General features: G+C 38.4%; 1 protein-coding gene across 7 annotated transcripts in view; it reads left to right on the top strand.

Annotated features, from left to right (window-relative positions):
• TRAK1 (trafficking kinesin protein 1) overlaps positions 1-21,334 on the top strand; it is a 126,032-nt gene that overhangs the window by 79,743 nt on the left and 24,955 nt on the right. For 3 of the 7 annotated variants that reach the window (XM_063452088.1, XM_063452092.1, XM_063452089.1), the window contains 8 exons: positions 5,403-5,481; positions 7,428-7,558; positions 8,817-8,891; positions 9,298-9,435; positions 10,438-10,514; positions 12,296-12,538; positions 15,524-15,837; positions 18,973-19,302. In XM_063452088.1, coding sequence (XP_063308158.1) covers positions 5,403-5,481; positions 7,428-7,558; positions 8,817-8,891; positions 9,298-9,435; positions 10,438-10,514; positions 12,296-12,538; positions 15,524-15,837; positions 18,973-19,302 — 1,387 coding nt within the window. Of the gene's footprint in view, positions 1-5,402; positions 5,482-7,427; positions 7,559-8,816; positions 8,892-9,297; positions 9,436-10,437; positions 10,515-12,295; positions 12,539-15,523; positions 15,838-18,972; positions 19,401-21,334 lie in introns of all 7 variants that reach the window. The other 4 variants (XM_063452094.1, XM_063452095.1, XM_063452093.1 and 1 more) reach the window with 3 other exon arrangements.

Here is a 21,334-nt window from a genome sequence, read left to right as displayed (position 1 = left end):
ACACAATGACACAGACACACACACACCATGACACAGACACACACACCATGACACAGACACACACACACACACACCATGACACAGACACACACACACACAATGACACAGACACACACACACACACACACAATGACACAGACACACACACACACACACAATGACACAGACACACACACACACAATGACACAGACACACACACACACACACACACAATGACACAGACACACACACACACACACAATGACACAGACACACACACACACACACAATGACACAGACTCACACACACACAATGACACAGACTCACACATAATGACACACACACACAATGACACACACACACACAATGACACAGACAATGACACAATCCTATGGCAGAGCATTGGATTGGCTCAGATCATCATGCTTGATGATCTCAGCCATAGAGGCAGGGCCAGTCGAGGGGAGACCAGCACGGCGTGGGGAGAAAAAAAAAGGTGAGTAAAAACACTTTTTAAATACACACAGACACACGGATACACCATGACACAGACACACACACAATGACACACGCACACACACAATGACACACGCACACACACAATGACACACGCACACACACACCATGACACAGACACACACAATGACACACACACACACAATGACACAGACACACACAATGACACACACACACAATGACACACACACACAATGACACAGACACACACACAATGACACACACACACAATGACACAGACACACACAATGACACAGACACACACACAATGACACAGACACACACACAATGACACAGACACACACACAATGACACAGACACACACACAATGACACAGACACACACACAATGACACAGACACACAAAATGACACAGACACACAAAATGACACAGACACACAAAATGACACAGACACACACAAAATGACACAGACACACACAAAATGACACAGACACACACAAAATGACACAGACACACACAAAATGACACAGACACACACAAAATGACACAGACACACACAAAATGACACAGACACACACAAAATGACACAGACACACACAAAATGACACAGACACACACAAAATGACACAGACACACACAAAATGACACAGACACACACAAAATGACACAGACACACACAAAATGACACAGACACACACAAAATGACACAGACACACACAAAATGACACAGACACACACAAAATGACACAGACACACACTAAATGACACAGACACACACTAAATGACACAGACACACACTAAATGACACAGACACACACTAAATGACACAGACACACACTAAATGACACAGACACACACTAAATGACACAGACACACACTAAATGACACAGACACACACTAAATGACACAGACACACACTAAATGACACAGACACACACTAAATGACACAGACACACACTAAATGACACAGACACACACTAAATGACACAGACACACACTAAATGACACAGACACACACACAATGACACAGACACACACACAATGACACAGACACACACACACACACACTCTGACACTGACAGAATTACATATTTTACTTGTTGGTGACCGGCTGGGTGGGCTAGTGGAGGTCTGCTGGCCGGCGGCCGCTGGCTGGGGAGGTCTGCTGGCCGGCGGCCGCTGGCTGGGGAGGCTTGCTGGCTGGGGAGGTCTGCTGGCGGCTGCAGGGGGAGCAGGCTCTTCTGTGCTCTTCTGTCTCTGCTCCCCCGCCCTCGCGCGCTAGCAAGAGACCGGCGCCGGAATATGACGTCATATTCCGGCCCCGGTCTCATTAAGCTGCGCGCGAGGGAGGGGGAGCAGAGACAGAAGAGCCTGCTCCCCCTGCGGCCGCCGGCAGACCTCCCCAGCCAGCGGCCGCCGGCCAGCAGACCCAGCTGTCTGCCCGGCCCAGGTGCCGGCGGCCCACCGGGTTAATTTAACCCTGCTATGTAAACATAGCAGTTTATCTGAAACTGCTATGTTTACATGTGAAGGGTTAAAACCTGTTGGACCTGGCACCCAGACCATTTCATTGAGCTGAAGTGGTCTGGGTGACTATAGTGCCCCTTTAAACTTGAAATTCTCACATCATTAAATATCCCTGTTAGTATCACTAGTGTCTTACACCAGTGGCAGAGAGAGAGACCAGTTAAATTGCACATTTTATGTTCTAAAATCTGATACAAAACCTCATAATCTTAACAAATTAATTCCTAGCACTTCTTTATGTATCTAAAGTGACAAAAAGATCAATGTGTATTTGTAGAGGCCAGCAGCATTACATATCTAAATACTATTTGCTGCAGGAGCAGTATTTTAAACCTCAGCACCTATGTTTAAGATGTGATTTGCTCGTACAAGACTTAATATGAATGTTAAAAACCTGATACAATCTGAGTGGCTAATTGCTCATCCATTAGATAACCTTTCCTGTGAACCTCTGACTAATAGCAGCATCTGGTATTCTAATCCTAAAAGTGTCTTCTTAAAGGGACATTCAGACCTTATTTATTTTTAACATAACGCTTAGTAAAGTGTTACATTCAATCCAGATCCAAGACTATGGTGGCTATTTCCACCATGTGTTCCTGTGCACAAATAATTTCATCATGTGGACTGGCAATCCTAGAATTGTATTATTTTATGCATAGAATCTGGATTTGCTGCCTTCAGTGTTGGTACATGCTACAGAGCAGCAATTGCCATATGTTGCCCATCAAACTGTATAAGTGGTATGGAAAACTTAGTGGAAATGGCATTCCTTGCCAAATCAGTCTCCTTACAGCAGCCAGATCTGTTTATTGTGAGACTACCAAACCCAATAATTTCTGGTCAAATTAGATGCTTCTTAAAAAAAAGCATTTTGGACCTACTGTGCTTGCACGGCAATTGCTGCGTTCAGACATTACAATGTTTCCATTGTTTTTATTAAATTAATAGATGAATTTTAGTCTCATACAACTAAATGTGATGATGCGAATGCAAAAGCCTATGAAAAGTGCTTCACATGACTGTCTTTCTGGAAACCTTTATGATCCTCAAAAACAGCAATGTTTTACATTGGTAATGTAAATTGTTTAACAGGGGCAGTATCTGTGTACCAAAACCAGTACATACAGATGTTGTGATTTTAGTGATCAGTGCTATAGCTGTAACTCGTAACTAACAAAAGAGAAAATGTGAATGATTGAATTCAAATGATAGGCCAAAAACATTCTCCTATCTTTGTTTACATTTTGACTGTCATGGAACCCTGGACTTAGATATGACTTGGGCATCTTCTTAAGTGAACTGTATGAAATAAAGCAACTTCATTGAAATAAAGTTGCTGTGTTGGAAAGAGGTCCCTGGCACATTCTTACCTGAAGTTGGGAATTGACCGATTATTGGTCTGGCCGATATTTTCGGCCGATATTGTGCATTTTCAGCAATACCGGTATCTACCTATAAAGATATTGATGATGATGCAGACAGTGAGGACGAGTGGAGATCAGTGATCTCCCTCCCTGGCCCGCAGGAACTCTGCTGGCAGCCAGCAGGAGAGGGAGAGATGACCCGGGTGAGCTCTTACTTGCAGCTCCGTCAGGTTCTCCTCTCGCGAGCGTGAAACGTTGCCGTGGTTACCACGGCAACGCTCCGCACTCGTGAGAGTGAACTCTAGCCTGAGCTGCAGGCTAGAGTTCACTCTCACCACTAGGACCCCCAGGGATGGAAAGCAATGTCTTCCCCTCCCAGGCCACAGGTAAGGGGGGGGGGGGGAGTTAAAAACAACATAGAAGAAAAGTTATTTTTAAAGTTATATTTGCTTTGATCTGCTTCCCTCCCTGCCACACATACAATAACACCCTACACATTCACACACTGACACACACACACACACACACACATATATATACACACACACACACACACTGGAAGGGGGGGGGGATACATTTTTTTTTCATTTTTTTTTTTTTATTTAATATATATATTCCACAGATTCCTCCCCCGCATATTTATTTATATTTATATATATATATATATATATATACACACACACACACACACATTCTTGAAAACATAAAAAATTGTGACTGGCATGTATATTTTGTGCATTTACCCTAATAAAAAAAGATTAGCAAAAAACGAAATAAAATAATAAACATGCTCAGTTAACAGTAGATTTGTGTAGAGTTTTTTTTTTTTTTTTTTTTAAACTGTAAAAGTACAGGGTATCGGTAAGTTATCGGCTATCAGCCTGAAAGTTCACAGAATATCTGTATCGGCTCTAAAAAAAAAACAACCAAACAAAAAAAAAAATCCATATCGGTAGATACCTGAAGTAGTTAAATCGTTCTTGAATGTTTTCATCAAAAATGTTGCTCTCCAGAGCCAGATCTACCTTTCCCAAGCAGCAAACTCGATTGAGTTTCATAAAGTGTGGAGTGCCACTAGTTGTCAGCTGACTCTCTAAGCCAATCAGCAGCTCTCCATTCATAAAAAAAAGGTACTGTCCAACATAATATGCCCAATTGGCTTTTGTACCATTTTTATGAATGTGGAGCTACTGATTGGCTTAGAGCTTTAGCTGACTGCTCTAGCCAATCAGCAGTGCCACTGGCCGCAGGACCCCTCTCCAAGCTTCCTGAAGTTTAAGTAAAGAACTCTGATGCCACTGGGTAAAGGGGTATCCGGCGCAGGATAGCAACCTTTGTGGTTAAACTGTTAGAGTTTTCATATGTGAAGGGGTTAAACAATACTCAACGGACCTCTGGGCACCAAATCAACTTCATTTTCATTATGTTGTCATAGTGACCAAACAGTTTCTTTAAGAATACAACGTACAAGCGTTAATTTAAAGGTGTGGTTACATCTGCTGACAAATTTGCATGTGTGCATCCAATACTAAAAGCCAATAATATTTCTCCAAAATCAACCTGCAATTCCGCACTAGGAATGTGTCATTTTAAGAAGAAATTGTGTTGACAAAGCTCTTCATATGAAATGGGTTTGGCCATTTTTATTGCCTGTCTTTCCTCATCCTGTTTGCATTTTACAATAAATGACAAACATATGAGCGCAATCTTAATTTTACTCTCACTATCGATCTTAAGCAGAAGTAGTGTGATAGGAAGATATTTTATAAACATTTTTATATTTTTTTAAAATTACTTTATTTTACCATTTTAAATATAATTCTTTGAACAACTTTTTCAACTTTTTTTTTTCCCTCTTTTCTCTCAACTCAAACTTAACTATTTACACCAGAGAGAGACTTTACATACGACAGCTGGGTGTATTAGATTACAATGAACATATGGCTGATATAGTTATCTATTTAGCCATATTAACCACTGTAATCTATCTGATATCGAAGGCCTTTAAGTAGCTTGCCAATATACTAATCCATTTCTCTTTTTCCCCTAGGCATGCCACTTGGAAACAGAGACTATAACATATGAAGAAAAAGAACAACAGTTAGTGAATGACTGTGTCAAAGAGCTAAGTATGTTCTTTTAGTATGATATCCACTTATACACTGAGCAAAATTATAAACGCAGAGATGGATGGATTATATCGGCAAAGGAGAAGTGCTCACTAACAGAGATTTAGACAGATTTGTGAACAATATTTGAGAGAAATAGGCCTTTTGTATACATAGAAAAAGTCTTAGATCTTTGAGTTCATCTTATGAAAAATGGGGGCAAAAACAAGTGTTGCGTTTATAATTTTGTTCAGTGTAAATCATCTTGTCCTCCATTTGCTAGACAATGTGTATATAACATTTGGTTACCTTTCATCCACTTTCATTTAGATTGCAAACATGTAGGTATTTATGGCACATAAGAACGCTGTGAGCAAGCCACCAATAAAGAGATCGTAACACTGGGGATTTATTACTCTAATTGAACTTTTTATACGGGGATTTCAATATTGTTTAAAGGGACACTCCAGGCACCCAGACCACTTCTGCCCATTGGAGTGGTCTGGGTGCCAACTCCCACTACTCTTAACCCTGCAAGTGTAATTATTGCAGGTTTTTATAAACTGCAATAATTACCTTGCAGGGTTAACTCCACCTCTAGTGGCTGTCTACTAGACAGCCACTAGAGGTCACTTCCTGCTCTATAGCACAGGAAACCTGTGCTAGAGCGTCGCTGGACGTCCTTACGCTGTGTGAGGACCTCCAGCGTCGCTCAAATTCCTATGGGAAAGCATTGAAATTATTTTTCAATGCTTTCCTATGGGGATCGCTAATGCGCATGTGCGGCATTGCCGCGCATGTGCATTAGATCTCCTCGGCCAGTGGGCGGGATCAGTCTCGCCCACCGGCTGATGCAATGGAGAGGAGGAGCCTCGCCGCTGCCTCAGTTAAGTGACTGAAGGGGTTTTCACCCCTTCAGTACCTGGGGATTGGTGGGTGGGAGGGAGAGGGACCCTCCAGTGCCAGGAAAACGGATAGTTTTAAATATATCATAACATGGGGCTCCTTTTGGCCTTTCTTTTTCTAATTCCTTTTGATCTCTTTTTACGTTATTTAATCTTTTTTTTTTTTACTGCTTGACACTGACATATCCTTTTACCAAATTATTACAGTTCCTTGCTGTTCAGTGACCAATTAATCTTTAGCTACCATGCTGTCATCACACAATGGTCACTACTCTAGGTCGTGAGCTTTGTGGGATCAGAAAGGCATTGGCAGTCCCGCACGATGTTACATGCTGGTGATGTCTAGGCTGATGTGTTATGTAGCCTTGCATGCTGTACTGCTTTCTCATGTTAAACCAAAATACGACTTACTCCAATGCTTTTGTCTAATACCTTACCATCTCTATTTCTAACTCACTCTCCATTAGCATACAGCTTTATTATTGGCACTGCAAAAGGAAACCCGACACTTTGAAACCTGTAACAGGAGTGTGGGCTTATGACATAAACTCCTAATTCTAAGAAATTATTTGTAACCATACCTGCACGTAAAGCGTTTGTCTGCAGTGTCCCTTAGGGAACGTATGCCATTTTAGTGTTCTGTACATAACTTTGGTTGCTAATCACCTTATTTCTGTTGGGTATTTGCCATATATAACTTCCACGCTCTTAAAATCCAAGATAATGTGGCACCACATAAGGTAGGGGTGTGTGTATTGTTGTTAGTGTTTTTGTAGACCAAAAAACATATACAGAGTTTCATTTAATTAATGATAGCACACTATATGTACTAAATACATAGACGATTAAACACCGCATAGTCTTGCAAAATACATTCAGAAAATATAAGTGAAACTAATTTGGATAGTTTAGCCTAGTACCCTTTTTTAGTATGGGTGAATGTAGTGATTGATTCATTATAGATTTTTGTATCGCGTTTGAATACCTGACATTTTGATATTTGAAATGTGTTTGCATACTTACTGATGGTTTTATTTATTTATTTTTTGTAATTTTTTTTAGGGGATGCTAATTTCCAAATTGTCAGCATATCGGATGAATTGGCTAAAAAAACAGAAGATGCTGCTCGTCAACAAGAGGAGATAACCCATTTGCTCTCTCAAATTGTTGATATTCAGAAAAAGGCTAAATCTGTAAGTACCCCAAGCATTTAATCGCAGCCTGAAATATGCATTCCTTCTTCTAAATTTCCCTAATAATTTTTTAACTGCAAAGACTTTTCTTTTCAGTATTCACATTTTTTATATCTTACCATTTTTATTTTAAAGGAACACTATTTTAAAGGTTTTGTCAGTATCTCCATTAGAATAAAACCGGGAAATGCATAAATCCTGGACTGTTGGTGGTCCACGATGACTGGGTTGGGGAACACTGATCTAGACTGTGCGCAGTGGTCCTGCAGGTCTAACCCTGCAATGTTTACACTGCAGGGTTAAAGGGACACTATAGTCACCAAAACAACCTTAGCTTAATTAAGCAGTTTTGGTGTACAGATAATGCCCCTGCAGTCTCACTGCCATTTAGGAGTTAAATCATATTGTTTATGCAGCCAGTCACACTTACCTCCATGTGAGTTACACAGCCTTTCTAAACACTTTCTGTAAAGAGTCATCTAATGTTTACTGCTCAATTTACCGACATTTAGAGTTTATCTCCTGCTCTCTTAACAGCTTGCTAGAAGAGCCTCATGTATGTAATTAAAGTCCAATTTACAGAGCAGGAGATACAAACATTTAAAGTAAGTTACATCTGATTGAAAATGAAACTTTTGTTTTCATGCAGGCTGTGTCAGTCACTGCCAGGGGAGGTGTGCCTATGGTTGCATAAACAAACAAAAGTAATTTAACTCCTAGATGTCTGTAAATTGAGCAGTGAAACATCAGAGGCATAATCTTAACACTAAAACTGCTTCATTAAGCAAAAGTTGTTTTGGAAACTATAGTGTCCCTTTAAATACACCCATAGTGTCTGTCTTCCTCCTCCTGACATTCTACCTTCAATCCATTCTGATGTGACTGAAGTCTGCAGATGAGGAGTCCCTTTGCTGGAAACTCGATGAGTAATCCTTAATATTTAAATCAAAAGGTTTCAACAGAATGATTGTTGTTTTTGGGTTCCCTTTAATGTTTAGAGACTTGATTTTAGACTGTACTAAATAAATGCTTTTTTATATTCATATCGGTGTGTTAATCGTACTCTTAAATTGTAATGATTATTTCTTAATTTAAATACATAATGTACTGCTGACTGTTTACAGACCCACTAATTGATATACTCATCTGTTTTCGCCATATTTTTTTCCCACTTCATTTTTTGCTCTAAAAATTTATTTTCTATGAATAAGACGTATATTAGTTTTGAGTTCTTTATTGTAAACTTTGTTGTTTACAGTATGCAGTTGAAAATGAAGAGCTTGTGCAACATCTGGGGGCTGCTAAAGATGCCCAGAGACAGCTTACAGCCGAGGTAAGAGTGTCTTTCAGCAGACGTTCTCATGCTTATTAATAATGTTCAGTTGGTGTTTTAATGGTTTAATAAACTGTAAACTTAGACCCTTTCTCTAAAGAATTTTTCTTTGATCCGTAAACAATTTAGAAAAATGAATGAGTGTAGTAATTTGTATGCCATTGTATCCAGTCTGACTGATATGTCTTTGATATAGGTTGTGTAAACAAATGTAGATCATGGTGACTCAAATTTACTGCACTGTGTGAGTCGGTGGCTGATAGACTGCATGTTCCAATTTAAAATACAGTATATGTGTGCAGGGAGGCACTGATTTCCTCCTGGTACATAAAGCACCTAGATAATTTCTGCTATCAGTGACTATTCGAATGTGGTTTGAAATATTTGTCTTTCTTTCGTGTTGCAGCTACGGGAATTGGAGGACAAATATGCAGAGTGCATGGAGATGCTTCATGAGGCGCAGGAAGAGTTAAAAAACCTAAGAAATAAAACCATGCCAAATGTTATTTCACGACGGTACCACACACTAGGTGTATTTCCTATGGTAAGCAGGGAACAGTACTCATTTGGGGAGATGGTTATTATAGTGTAGTAATCAGAAAAGTGGTGCAAAGTTTCAACACTGGAGCAATGACCAGTGGAATTCACCAGCAGATGCTGCTGGTTCCCATGGTGACTGCCCCTCTTTTAGAATGTTGCACTGCTTTTTTTTTTTTTTTCATAACCCTTTAATCTTCCCCATTTTGATTTGTATTTGGCATCTGAAAGGTTATAACCATCCCAGTCACCAGTCACTAGTCATTTGTTTAAAAAAATAGATCAAAAAATACATATCACATCCAAATCCTGGAAGGGAACACCTCCTACTTAGCTGCTTGTCAATTATTGTCCTAAACCCTGTCCTTTGAACCTTGCAGTCAGCATACAGAAAAGAGGAGAAATTAAACAATGTTTCTATTTTCCTCCTTTACAATGTGTGCCTTCACTGTGTTTAGACTAAACTGGATTGGGATGACATTGTTTAAGTCTTTTGTGTAAATGTAAAAGAAAGTGGAATTGTCAGTTCTACTTAATTTGTATAAGCACTTTTAAATTATTTTGAGAGAGGATTTTGCCATATGGTTCTCTGTCAAATAGTTCAGTTAGCAGCATAATCTACTTCAATTCTAAGATATCCAGCCCTAAAGTCTTAATAGAGCAATTAAACATTTATTTGGATCAATTGAACAATTGTTTGGATTCCCTGCTGGTAAATCTGCTAGCTTTGCTTTAATGAATCACACATAGACCTAATATTTGTAGCCGTATTCAAATGTTGAATGCACATATAAAAAAAAAAGCTACAATAAACATGATTTTCATTTTTGTTACATTTTTTTTTTCTTCAGTGGAATTTTTAGTATAGTAGACCTTTGTTAAACTGGTTGTTCACGCCGACCTCTCCACCAAAACTGGTTTAGCTTATTCCTTTACATTTCCTCTGATGTCCCGAATTACCTGCATACATAATTTTATCTTACATTTTTATTTTTTTAAACTCACACAGGACTCTATAGCAGCTGAAATAGAAGGCTCCATGAGGAAAGAGCTGAAGATGGATGATCCAGACTCTCCAGAAATGAAGTATGCTACTTGTTTAAACTGTTTCTTATATGTCAAACACAGACATGATAATTAATGGTTCAGTATTCAAATCAGATCCCTTAGCCATTTGTATTAGATCTCCTACCTATGCTATTAGATGATCTGGCTATAGCTATACATTATATGATGTATTTTCATTTGTATTAGATCTCCTGGCTATAGCTATACATTTATAAGGTATATGTAGCTGCAAAAACCTTGATGTTCCCTCAGATCTGTTTAGGTCCAGAGAAGATTGTTGACCTTACTAAAGAGTAAAGCACAATGTATTGCATATTACCACATCCCACAAACCTGCTTATATTACTTTAACATTTGCTTGAAGGTAAAGACACACCTGACAGCGTAATTACTTGTGCTTATTGCATATATTATGTTGTGAAGAGATCTCCTATCACAAATTATAATGGCAAACCACCCCCTCTGTACTGAGTGGTTGAGCATCTTCTACCTGGTTTGTCATTGGAGAGCTCACTAGTGTAGAAGTGAATAGATGGGGAACACTCATTTGTACAGCGATCTGAGGATGGACCTGCAATGACTGATGCAGTATCCTCTGCAGCAGTACATGCTCTATATCAGAAGATGGTAGTTTGGGATTTCATAGTTAGGGGAAGTTGGGAGAAACATGGGCTTGTTACGAGAGACACATAAGGAATGTTAGGAGAGACACACACAAGGGTTGTCAAGAGGTGATGAGTGACACATAACATTTACTGTTGGAGGGGGATGGTGTTACTTTCACCTCTTCTCATGAAATAAACGGTTTCCTAGTGTAAGTTACCCATGCACCCCAACAAGTAGTTATTAACTACATGTCCCATATAGAGTTTTAAGATATTATGGGAGCTTCCTAATTGCCTAAGCCACTCCCTAATTTGGGTAGAGCTCATTGCAGAAATGTCAACTGGGTGTTTATTTTGATATTAATTTGTTTTTATTCAAACGTTTTACTTTTATGTATTGCATATAAAATTAAGGGTTTGTGGGGAGATTTACTGACGACACAAATTTTTTTTTCATTATGCTTAAGGACACAACTTCTGGTATCAAAGGGAATCATGACGGAATATTTCCATCATGTGTCCTTAAGGGGTTAATACGTACACTTTAATCTAGCATTTAAAGCTTACATGTTAATGGTTTAATCTCTTTGCCCAAAGTCTACGGTTTTCAATTGTACTAAATGTAGCGGAACGCAATATATGCTATATCAAACAATGTAACCTTGGTGTCCAGCTATAAAATTTATTTAAGAGAACTAATGATCCAATGCACCAACATTTTTTGGAGGATGTTTACAACAGATGGGAGAGCTGAGACAGTAATGGCAAATCTACAATGAAAAACCTTTTATAGAAAAGATAATGCATCACGTGGTTACAACTCTAGAACCTGTTGTATTAAATTTCTCCTGTTGCTACAAACATACCTTTTAAGACTTTATTACCTTACAGGCCTGCACCTTTTTAGTATTGTCCCATGGTTTTTAGCATCTGGTTGCAGTCTTCATAAATAAAACAAACAATGTGTGAAGCCACAGTCACTGAAACAAAAAATATTAATCAAATTAACCTTCCTCTCCATCCCTGATCCATTAAATCTTTGTCTCCTAGAACTATCATTCCTTGTTAAAAAGTGATCACTTCCCTTTTTGGGACTTATATGTATTGACTCTCTTTAAAGTAATGTGTATAGTTGGACTTATATTAATGTAAAGTATAGACGTTCTTTAACCTGAGATGTCTTATGTGTTTTAGTGGCAATCACCCCAAGCGTGTGTTTGAAACTGTCCGAAACGTGAACCAGGTAGTAAAGCAAAGGTCTCTGGCTCCATCTCCAATGAATATCCCAGGTTCCAACCAATCATCTTCTATGAACTCTTTAATGTCAAGTTGTGTAAGCACTCCACGTTCCAGCCTGTATGGGGGAGATATCTCCAACATTGTGATTGATAACAAGACCAACACTATTATCTTGGAAACTGAAGCAACTGATAATGCGTAAGTTTTTTATTTTAAATTTTTTTATATTTTTATACAGTTTTTCTTTTTGCATGTATTTCACGAATACTTGAGTTCCTCAGCTTAAGTCAGTTATGGCCATTGTTCTTTTCTATATGGGGGTGTATTAAAGTTATCATTGTATTACAAGCATGTCAAACTCAAAGTCTAGCACGGGCCACATAAACAAGGTTTAAGTTTGTCGGCCGCAAAAAAAATATAACATTTTCATAGAAACTTTATAAGGTTTATTTTGAAAAGTACAGTATAAAAAAAACCTCAGCACCCCCCTCTACTAAATTCCAGCCCCCCCATATACTAAATTTCAGCACCCCTCTCTAGCCAACAAGCAGACTCCACTCACATTGCCCATTGCCGCTGCCAACAAGCAGACTCCACTCACATTGCCCATTGCCGGAGTTCGGCCTCTGGTATACCCCAAATGGCGCCGTCCGCAGCCTGCGCCAAATCTGATCCTTCTGCTACTTCTTGAAACCCTGTGAAGGTGGAAGACGTCGATGTCACGTCGGAATGTGGCGTTGCGTGCCTCCATGCACTTCCAGGTACTCCACTGTCCAGTCGCAGCCAATGCAACACTGACCAACACACACTCACCAATACACACACATTCACTGACCAACACACACACTCACTGATAGACACGCTGACTGACAGACACATAATTTTCATTATTGCTCCCTACCTTTGGGAGCCAATGTGGGGCCTCTCCCTGGGGTCCAGTGGGGATCTTCTATCTGCTCCTTACTGCTCTCTTTCCAGTGATGCCGGGTGCCGGAATAGGACGTCATATTCCGGCGCCCGGCTTCACTACAGACGGCGCGCACGAGGGAGCAGTGAGGAGCAGAAAGATGAGCTCCCTCGCTGGCCCTCCTCTCTGACCAGGTAAGTTTTAGAAGAGTAGGCACCTGCAATGTTTGGAAAGCAGGTACCTACTCTGCTTTAACACCAAGCATGTACTCACGGTGTTATCCATTGTGGGCTGCGAGTTTGAAATGCTTGTTGTAGTTCTTGTGCTGCTACAAAGGTAAGTAAAACTGATGGTAAATGGATTAATTTAAAGTTACATAGTACTGAATTGTCATAGCACATAGACAGGATGCTGATTCAGACATTAACTTTCATACAGAAAGATACAACTGTATGGTTGATACTAAAAATTACTAAGGTTCTGTTGCCATTTTTTTTGCTTTGATACTTCTCATGCCAGCCTGCAGGGTAATTGTCAATCATTGCTCTTTATCAAATGGAATGAGCTATGAAGTCAGTGCTAATGTGAAGAATGAGGTTGCATCGCTTTTTTACATATATTTACACCTCCTATCAAAGTTGATAGGGGGAAAAACGCATGTATGGCATACCAGAGATATAAATGGATTACAAATAAGGAGCTTTCATTACCAGTGTGAGAGAGCATTTGTTCCATTAAAGACCCCTTCTCTTTTTTTCTGGTCCTGATGATGCCTCAGTTTGTGAAAATGTGGTGTAAATTCGGCTTGTCTGCAATTGTAAACCTATTTACAAGATTTAGGAATACCATCAATATATATAGAAAGTAGCACCCAACATCAGAAAATGAGGTTGTGTGATTTGAGGCATATTTTCACAGCATAATTTGTTTAAACATTGTTTTACATAGATTTGCCCTCCATCTTATTATGGGGGATAAAGAAAGGTTTTCCAAAGGATGTGTCATCATATGTGACAACTTCAACAGAATTCGGTTATGGTGCAGTGTGAGGAGATCCCCATGGGCTGGCTTACTTCAAGGGGTTTCAAATATTAAAGAATGGCTTAAGCTTCTTGAAGTAATCTGGCACCCGTTAGCTCTTCCTGCGAACATCTGTTTAAGTCTGAGGCTTGAATCAGAAATCGTTGTGCTTCGACCAGCTAATAGAAACTCTGCTTTGTGAATTGTTACTTAATTTTTCAAACAGTTTGACTCCATACCTTAGGTCTGCCATGCCCAAAGTTAAAAAACAAGCACTTCTGTTGGTTCTCTGTTAGCTCAATGGCGTCAACTTAGAACTACATTTTGCTTTGTAATGTTTTTCTGATCTGTAGATTCAAACATTGAAATTACAAAAAAAGTAACTATTTTATTTAACACACAATATGTCGTCGGCAAAAATTCTTATTTACGATTTTAGAAATATGAAACTGGAAGCTCTGCATTACCAACTTGCTGATCTGCAAATGGTGGAGGGGAAAAAACAAAAAACTATAAATGGCTAAGAATTTTGTATAATCTTGTACTAGAATCTTGAAGTGCTCGGTCACCAAACATTTTTTGATCATTTCATTTTTTCTGAAATACTCATACAGACTGCGTTGGAATTTCATTTACTTTCCAAAGAAGTAAAAAAATATATACGGCAAAGTAGCTTATAGTTAAACTCAAGTTGAGAGAACTTGACAAAAGGCAGAGCTATCGTCATAAAATTCTGTCCATGCGAGAGATCATTGTTTGAATAAGGGCATTGTTTTGCTCATCATGAAGCACGTTCTAATGGAGACTCAAGCAGTCTAGCTCAGCCTTCATAGATGTCAGTTTTGTACTCTCCTGCATAGTTACATAACAAATATGGGTTCCTGGCAGATTAATTGCCAGGAGTTTTAGTTTGAAGATGTCGGCGCTGGCAGAGAGCATCATTTAAGTGTAACTTGCCTATATTGTCCGGAGCTCTTAACGCAGCGCAGTGATATCACCATCATAGGTTTTGCAAAATATGCAGAGAACTCCAACAGAGCCACTTTAAACTAGGGCTAGTGGGAGCAAGAATATTTTTTCCTATGATTGACTGTTTTCGACGAATTATAAACCAAAAATGATTGACCATATTCTTAAATTACATTTACAAAACAAAATTACAATTGTCAATGATTTATGAAATTACACCAGCGAACTTTATTGGCATACAGTTTACTTGTGGTTAAGTGTACTTTTTTTTTTTTTCTCTATTATAGGGATGGCGATAAGAACAAGCCTGGCACTCCTGGCACACCAGGTTCTAATGACCTCGAGACGGCTCTCAGACGCTTGTCTCTTCGTCGAGAGAACTATCTTCTTGAGCGAAAGTTCTTTGAAGATGATCAAGATAGAAAACTGCGCAGCCTGGCTGAGAAGGGAGAGCTTAACAGTGGATCTTTAACCCCAACTGAAAGCATCATGTCACTGGGAACTCACTCACGATTTTCAGAGCTCACGGGAATCTCAGGAATGTCTTATTGCAGTCGCTCCTACCTTCCAGAAAAACTTCAGATCGTGAAGCCCCTAGAAGGTGACAAGGGGCCCCGGCCCTTCTCTGTTTTGCTTAGTGATTCATTATGGTCATTGATCCATTATCAGAAAGCAGGCACTTTAAACAACACACGCTCTTTTTATTTTCGGGATAGCCATCCACGCTGTTGGTTTGAGATCTTTTGAAGCAATGTTGGATTCATTGTTCTCAATCCAACACCCATGCCAGTAAAGTGCCAAGCAACCATGGTTTCTTACTTACTTAACAATAAGTTGTAATGAGTTAATGCAATTTTGAAGATTTTGGGCATTTGTCCCTGTTACAGACTCGAATTGATGTGTGAATTAAATCCATACATGTAGCACAAAAAGCACTTATGTATGTTTTGTAAGTCATATTTGAGTCTTTTTGGAATATCCAGAAAAAGACTGCGTTTTTGTTAAAATATGAAATATTCTGATATGTGTAAACCTTATTACTATGATTTCCCTTTTTAGCCATTTTTAGAAGAGTACTGGTATCCTTACCCTTTCCCTGTTATCAATATGGTTATTAGATCCAGCATATTTTCATATCACTATTTCATGATGGTGGGCCATACATTGAAAATGCTCTCCTTATCCTACATGCAACATTGATATGAAGAAATTATATTTCTAGGAAAATACAGCACATGTGGCAAACCAAAATGTGGTGTTTACTCTGCACTATTATTATTCTGTAAAGAATTAAGGAAAAACTTAATTCAAATTTAGTAGCAGGGCTAATGCACGAGTCACGAGTGAGACGTTTATAGTGGAAGAATTGCTCACATGCTAAAGCATTATATTGAGCGTTTGTAAAGTACACTGTTCATATTAGAATTAAACAGATGTTCCTGACAAAACTATATATATGGTGACATGTAATAGTGCGTCTTGAAATGATAAGCCAGGAAATAATTTAATGTCCGTATAAAAAAAAAAATTGGCAGGATATTTTAACTACCAAGCTGAGCTGTGAACAATGTACTTCATAGAAATAATAAAAATATTATTATAAAGATCACTTATTTTCTCAAACGTTTGGTAAATCATAAATACATTTGTGCTCTGAGTGGAGGTGCATGTGAATAGAAAAGCAAACCATTTTTTAAATTTTATTTAAGAGCGTGCTCATTCTCAAGGCCGCTTGCAATATATTCTGTAGAACATTTCCTGCTCCACATGCTTGCTGACATTGCACATTGAGATGGTCTTCTTGTAATGCCTTTCTGCTTATATCTCTGTTGATCTTGCAATAAAATCTTCACATCATACCTTTCCTTAGTTTGTTTCCATCTTTTGTTTTCTTTTCTTCTGTTATTTCATGTTTGCATTGTCATATGTTAATTAGTGATGGGTTGTGATAAATGAGTCTTCAACTACTCCACAATCTTTTAGAGGAGGCAGCTAGCTTAAGACCAGTCTAGTAGGCCATTGGATACATTAGTGGAGTATCTGCTTTTCCATGGTTTTGAGTAAGGAAACCCCCCAAAATACACCCCATGTATGGTTTGCTATCAGAGTGCAACATTTTGACAATTCTTAATTCCACTGGGTACAGCAACTACATTAGTGTTCTCCAGCTTCATCATTTTTTCATGATTTGTTTTATCTTTCTCTTTTGTTTCTGTTTGTTTTTATGATTTCTTCTTTTTGCCGTTTGGTACTGACTTTCACTCACTATTTTATTGATCCCATGCTTACACATCAAGGCTATAAATGCCCAGGGTGTCTTGAGACCAGTGGTATGTATATCTTTTAGAAGTCAATAAGCAAGAGAATTGGTTTAGCAGATCATCCCCTTTTTTGCCAATAAGCAAGAGAGTCTGTTTTCCACCCAGTAAGCGCCCCGCTTCAATTGTTAGATGCCTCTCTTCCTTTGTTGCAGAACATTCTCTCTGCAGTGTTCGGTGCTATATGCACAAATACTAAATTGTTTGCTTAAAGGGACACTCCAAGCATTAAAATAGCTTTAACGCATTGGAAATCCTGCTGTAGTTTTTTTGTGCACTAAATTCTGTTTAGCTTTTGGAGGAAAAAAAAAAGTTTTCCCGCTTTCAGCTAAATGGCCTACAATTTGCCAATGTTAAATTCACTGCAAAATACCTAATTTGAATTGTAAGCTTGTTTTGAACAGTGTCCTCCTCCACTTAATGTTCCAGTAACATTTTGTAATTATCTAATTTATTGTTAAATTTTTCTTTTATGGTATTGTAAAGTGCTGCGGATTAGGTTGTCCTATATAAATGCAAATAATTCTGATAATTTAAAGGGAAAGTGTCCAATTTAGTTTTAGGTGCAGCCTGTACAAAATTCATTTTTAAGTTTCAATTTACCAAGGTTCAAGGTATGGTGACTAAATACCATTGTGTTGCATTAAGCGCAAGGATAGACAACGTCGCCTTAAGGGGAAGCAATTAGTTTGCAGGAGAGGAAGAGAACCGCTAGATATACTGAAAGTAGATCACAAACTGTCTTTTCCCAAACACTCTTTTTCTGCACAAGCTTACGTTTTATGTTTATGTGCATCTTTACTTCACTTTTATTTTGGCTTACATTCCGTGATATTGCTCTACAGCAAGCATATCAAACTCAAAGGCTAACACGTGTTTGTGTAAGGAAACAGAAAATTGTGGGTACTTGTGTAGTAATAATAAAGGAAACAAAAAGTGTGGTCAGGTACATATCTTCTGTCTTTTACCCTTCATTGATGCATCTCTCTGTCACCTACTTAATAATCCAAATGTACACACTGCGCTACAAATATTAAAATAGGTCAAATAAACAAGTTTTTACATATTTTAATGATCCATTCAACGAACATCTTACACCATATAATTTCTTTTAGCCTTCATTGTGTAGTGTGTATGCCCTAAAAGGAGTAATACAATTCTTCATGAAATCTTTTGAGTCCATGCTAGTTGAACCTCTAGAATTGATTTATTCACCACAATATGGGATTGTTTAATATTCCCCTTATTTTCTTCCAGTTGGTTTCTAACATAGGAGTCACACACAGAAATGTATTTTGTGTGCTGCTAATGATGATATGTATATTTTTCCTGTTTCAATTCAAGAATACTCGTAGCCTTAATGGACTAGAATAGACTTTTCCACATATTTGACACTGGACCTATCTAATACTTTTCAGGTTCTGCAACTCTACATCACTGGCAGCAGCTGGCCCAGCCCAACCTGGGAGGAATTCTGGATCCAAGGCCTGGAGTAGTCACCAAAGGCTTCAGAACTCTAGACCTGGACCAAGAGGATGTGTACTGCTTTGCAGATTATGAAGAAGATGAGACAGGTGACATTCCTTTCAAGAGTTTAACTACCTCGACTCCCGTCCAGCACTCAGAGACCTCAGGTGAGAGGTCAAAAGCACAAGTGACTGTGTCAGACAGCAAGAATTGTCCAAGTCATTCTCAGGCTGTCCCAGAAGATTTGCAAGAGCCAGCGACAGACGATGATGAGGGGTCTGGTGAGGGATTATCCTTACGTCCTGTAAAATGGACATCTTTAGAAGATATTGAGTATTGGGCCATTCTCACGTCTACACCAAAACATCTTCACACATGTGTAACTGCATATGATAATTGAGCTGCTCAGTTATTAACTGTGAATCTCTCTTATTCTGCAGGTCCCATGAATTCTACATCTTGTGGGTTTTTAATTTACTTATTTTTTGGAAAGGCTGCTAAAATATTGGGTCTTGCAAAAATGAAAGTTGGCTTTTCTCTGTTGTCTGAAGGTTTGCCCAAATGCACTTATTGACTGTAAAGTGGTTTACACTCATTCCTTGTGTATAACTTTGATCCAAACATAAGAACATTATTTTACAATGTTCTGTAAAGTACTAGAATGATGAACCTATTTAAGACTTGGTTGAAAGCAAGAAAAAACAAGTCAACTTTAGATGTGTTACTATCAATTCAACCAAGATAAGTTACTGTACATATTTTGTGTTTTTTTTTTTTTTGTTGTTTTTTTTAGTTTACCGTAGTTTTTTTGCCAGACTCCGTAATTTGGCATATGCAGAATTAAATGAAGACAAACTGCTTCTATGGCAAAGAATGAGAATGTTAAAGAGATTTCTGATGAAGATTACACTGATAATTATAAATTATACTTTAAGCATTGTTCAAAATGTTTAACAATTATTTGTTAGTTACCCTAAAGTGAGATATATTAAAAGTAAACCTGTCATTACAGGTTCACCTTCAGGTATAACGGCTACTGAAGCAATGAACTATATAATTTTTGATAACCATAAACAGGATCTTTATTTTCTGTAGGAACTGCTTCACTCTTAGCTGGACTTGAACACTTCTCCAAGCATAGCGCATCTCTTCGTGACACTCGTATTCTATGGCATCTGAATGATATTCTTTTATTTTATATAAAGCAGGCATTATTGGGAGACTTTAGGAGCTGAAGTCTATTAATACATGCACAGAGAGACCTACATTTTAAATTTAGTGGAGTGGGTGGCAGTAAATTAGTGCTTTCTTTTTTTTTTGCTCCCCCCACAATAATTAGCCATGTGTTTAATATGATCCCACCAAGCCACACAACCCATTAAGGGCAGACCATGCCGGGCGCACAGTTTGTGCTCATGCTATGCTTGTTGGGGACAGTTCCCTTGTTTCCCCAAAGGCGGGAACTAAGGTAAACAGAACCTGAAAATACAGGCTGTTCTGCCAGAATCAGGAAGGTTGGGAGGCATGGAATTGTCAAAATAAAAAGGTTTCTTTGGGTGTGGCCGTAAACGTTTGTTTTTCTCAGATTTAAGCCCCAGGTATTTCTGGGACTTAACTCATTGTGAAGTACCATGGAATGTACATTGATTAGCCAACAATAGGGCTTTTCACTTTGTTTCATGCCATTTGACTTCATTTTCCCTGTTTTCATGATCATGTGCACTGAAAATTGTCCCTAAAATAATAATTATACTGATTAGCAGTGTGTGCCAACAACAAGAGAAAATTAAAGTGCTTTTATTTTCTGTTGGTGAAATTTAAAAAAACTGTCTGTCTTTCTCCATAAAGTGAGTGCTAAAATAGCTCCTTTAAACGCAACAAACCTTTTTTAAAAACAAGTCATTGGAATATATATATATATATTTTTATTTGCCACTGTTGCCAAATTTTACTTTGTACATATCTGTAAATATGAACTTATTTTTGATATATTTTGCACTGATGAATAATTCTTTGCACTAATGTTTTGTAACAATGTATTTAAATCCCATTGACAGTCTGCAAACTGCTTTTTAAGGATACATTAAAGAGTTTTCAAGATTTTAATTTTTTTATTTATTTTGTCCAGTGTAATTCCTCGAGATTCTCTACAATTCTATGTTTTATTGCCACATGTCCTCTTGTAGCTCTGGCATAGTTACACAGAAATGTTGCATTGCCTTTGGCAATCCTTTCATAAAGCTTAGTGTGTGCCCAGTTCTGCAAGGGTTAAATTATTGAAACAGTATGGTCTGACTGTGCCAGGACAGCCAT

The sequence above is a fragment of the Pelobates fuscus genome, chromosome 4 (assembly GCF_036172605.1).
Source record: "Pelobates fuscus isolate aPelFus1 chromosome 4, aPelFus1.pri, whole genome shotgun sequence".
Taxonomy (NCBI): domain Eukaryota; kingdom Metazoa; phylum Chordata; class Amphibia; order Anura; family Pelobatidae; genus Pelobates; species Pelobates fuscus.
This window is presented reverse-complemented; position numbering and strand designations above follow the sequence as displayed.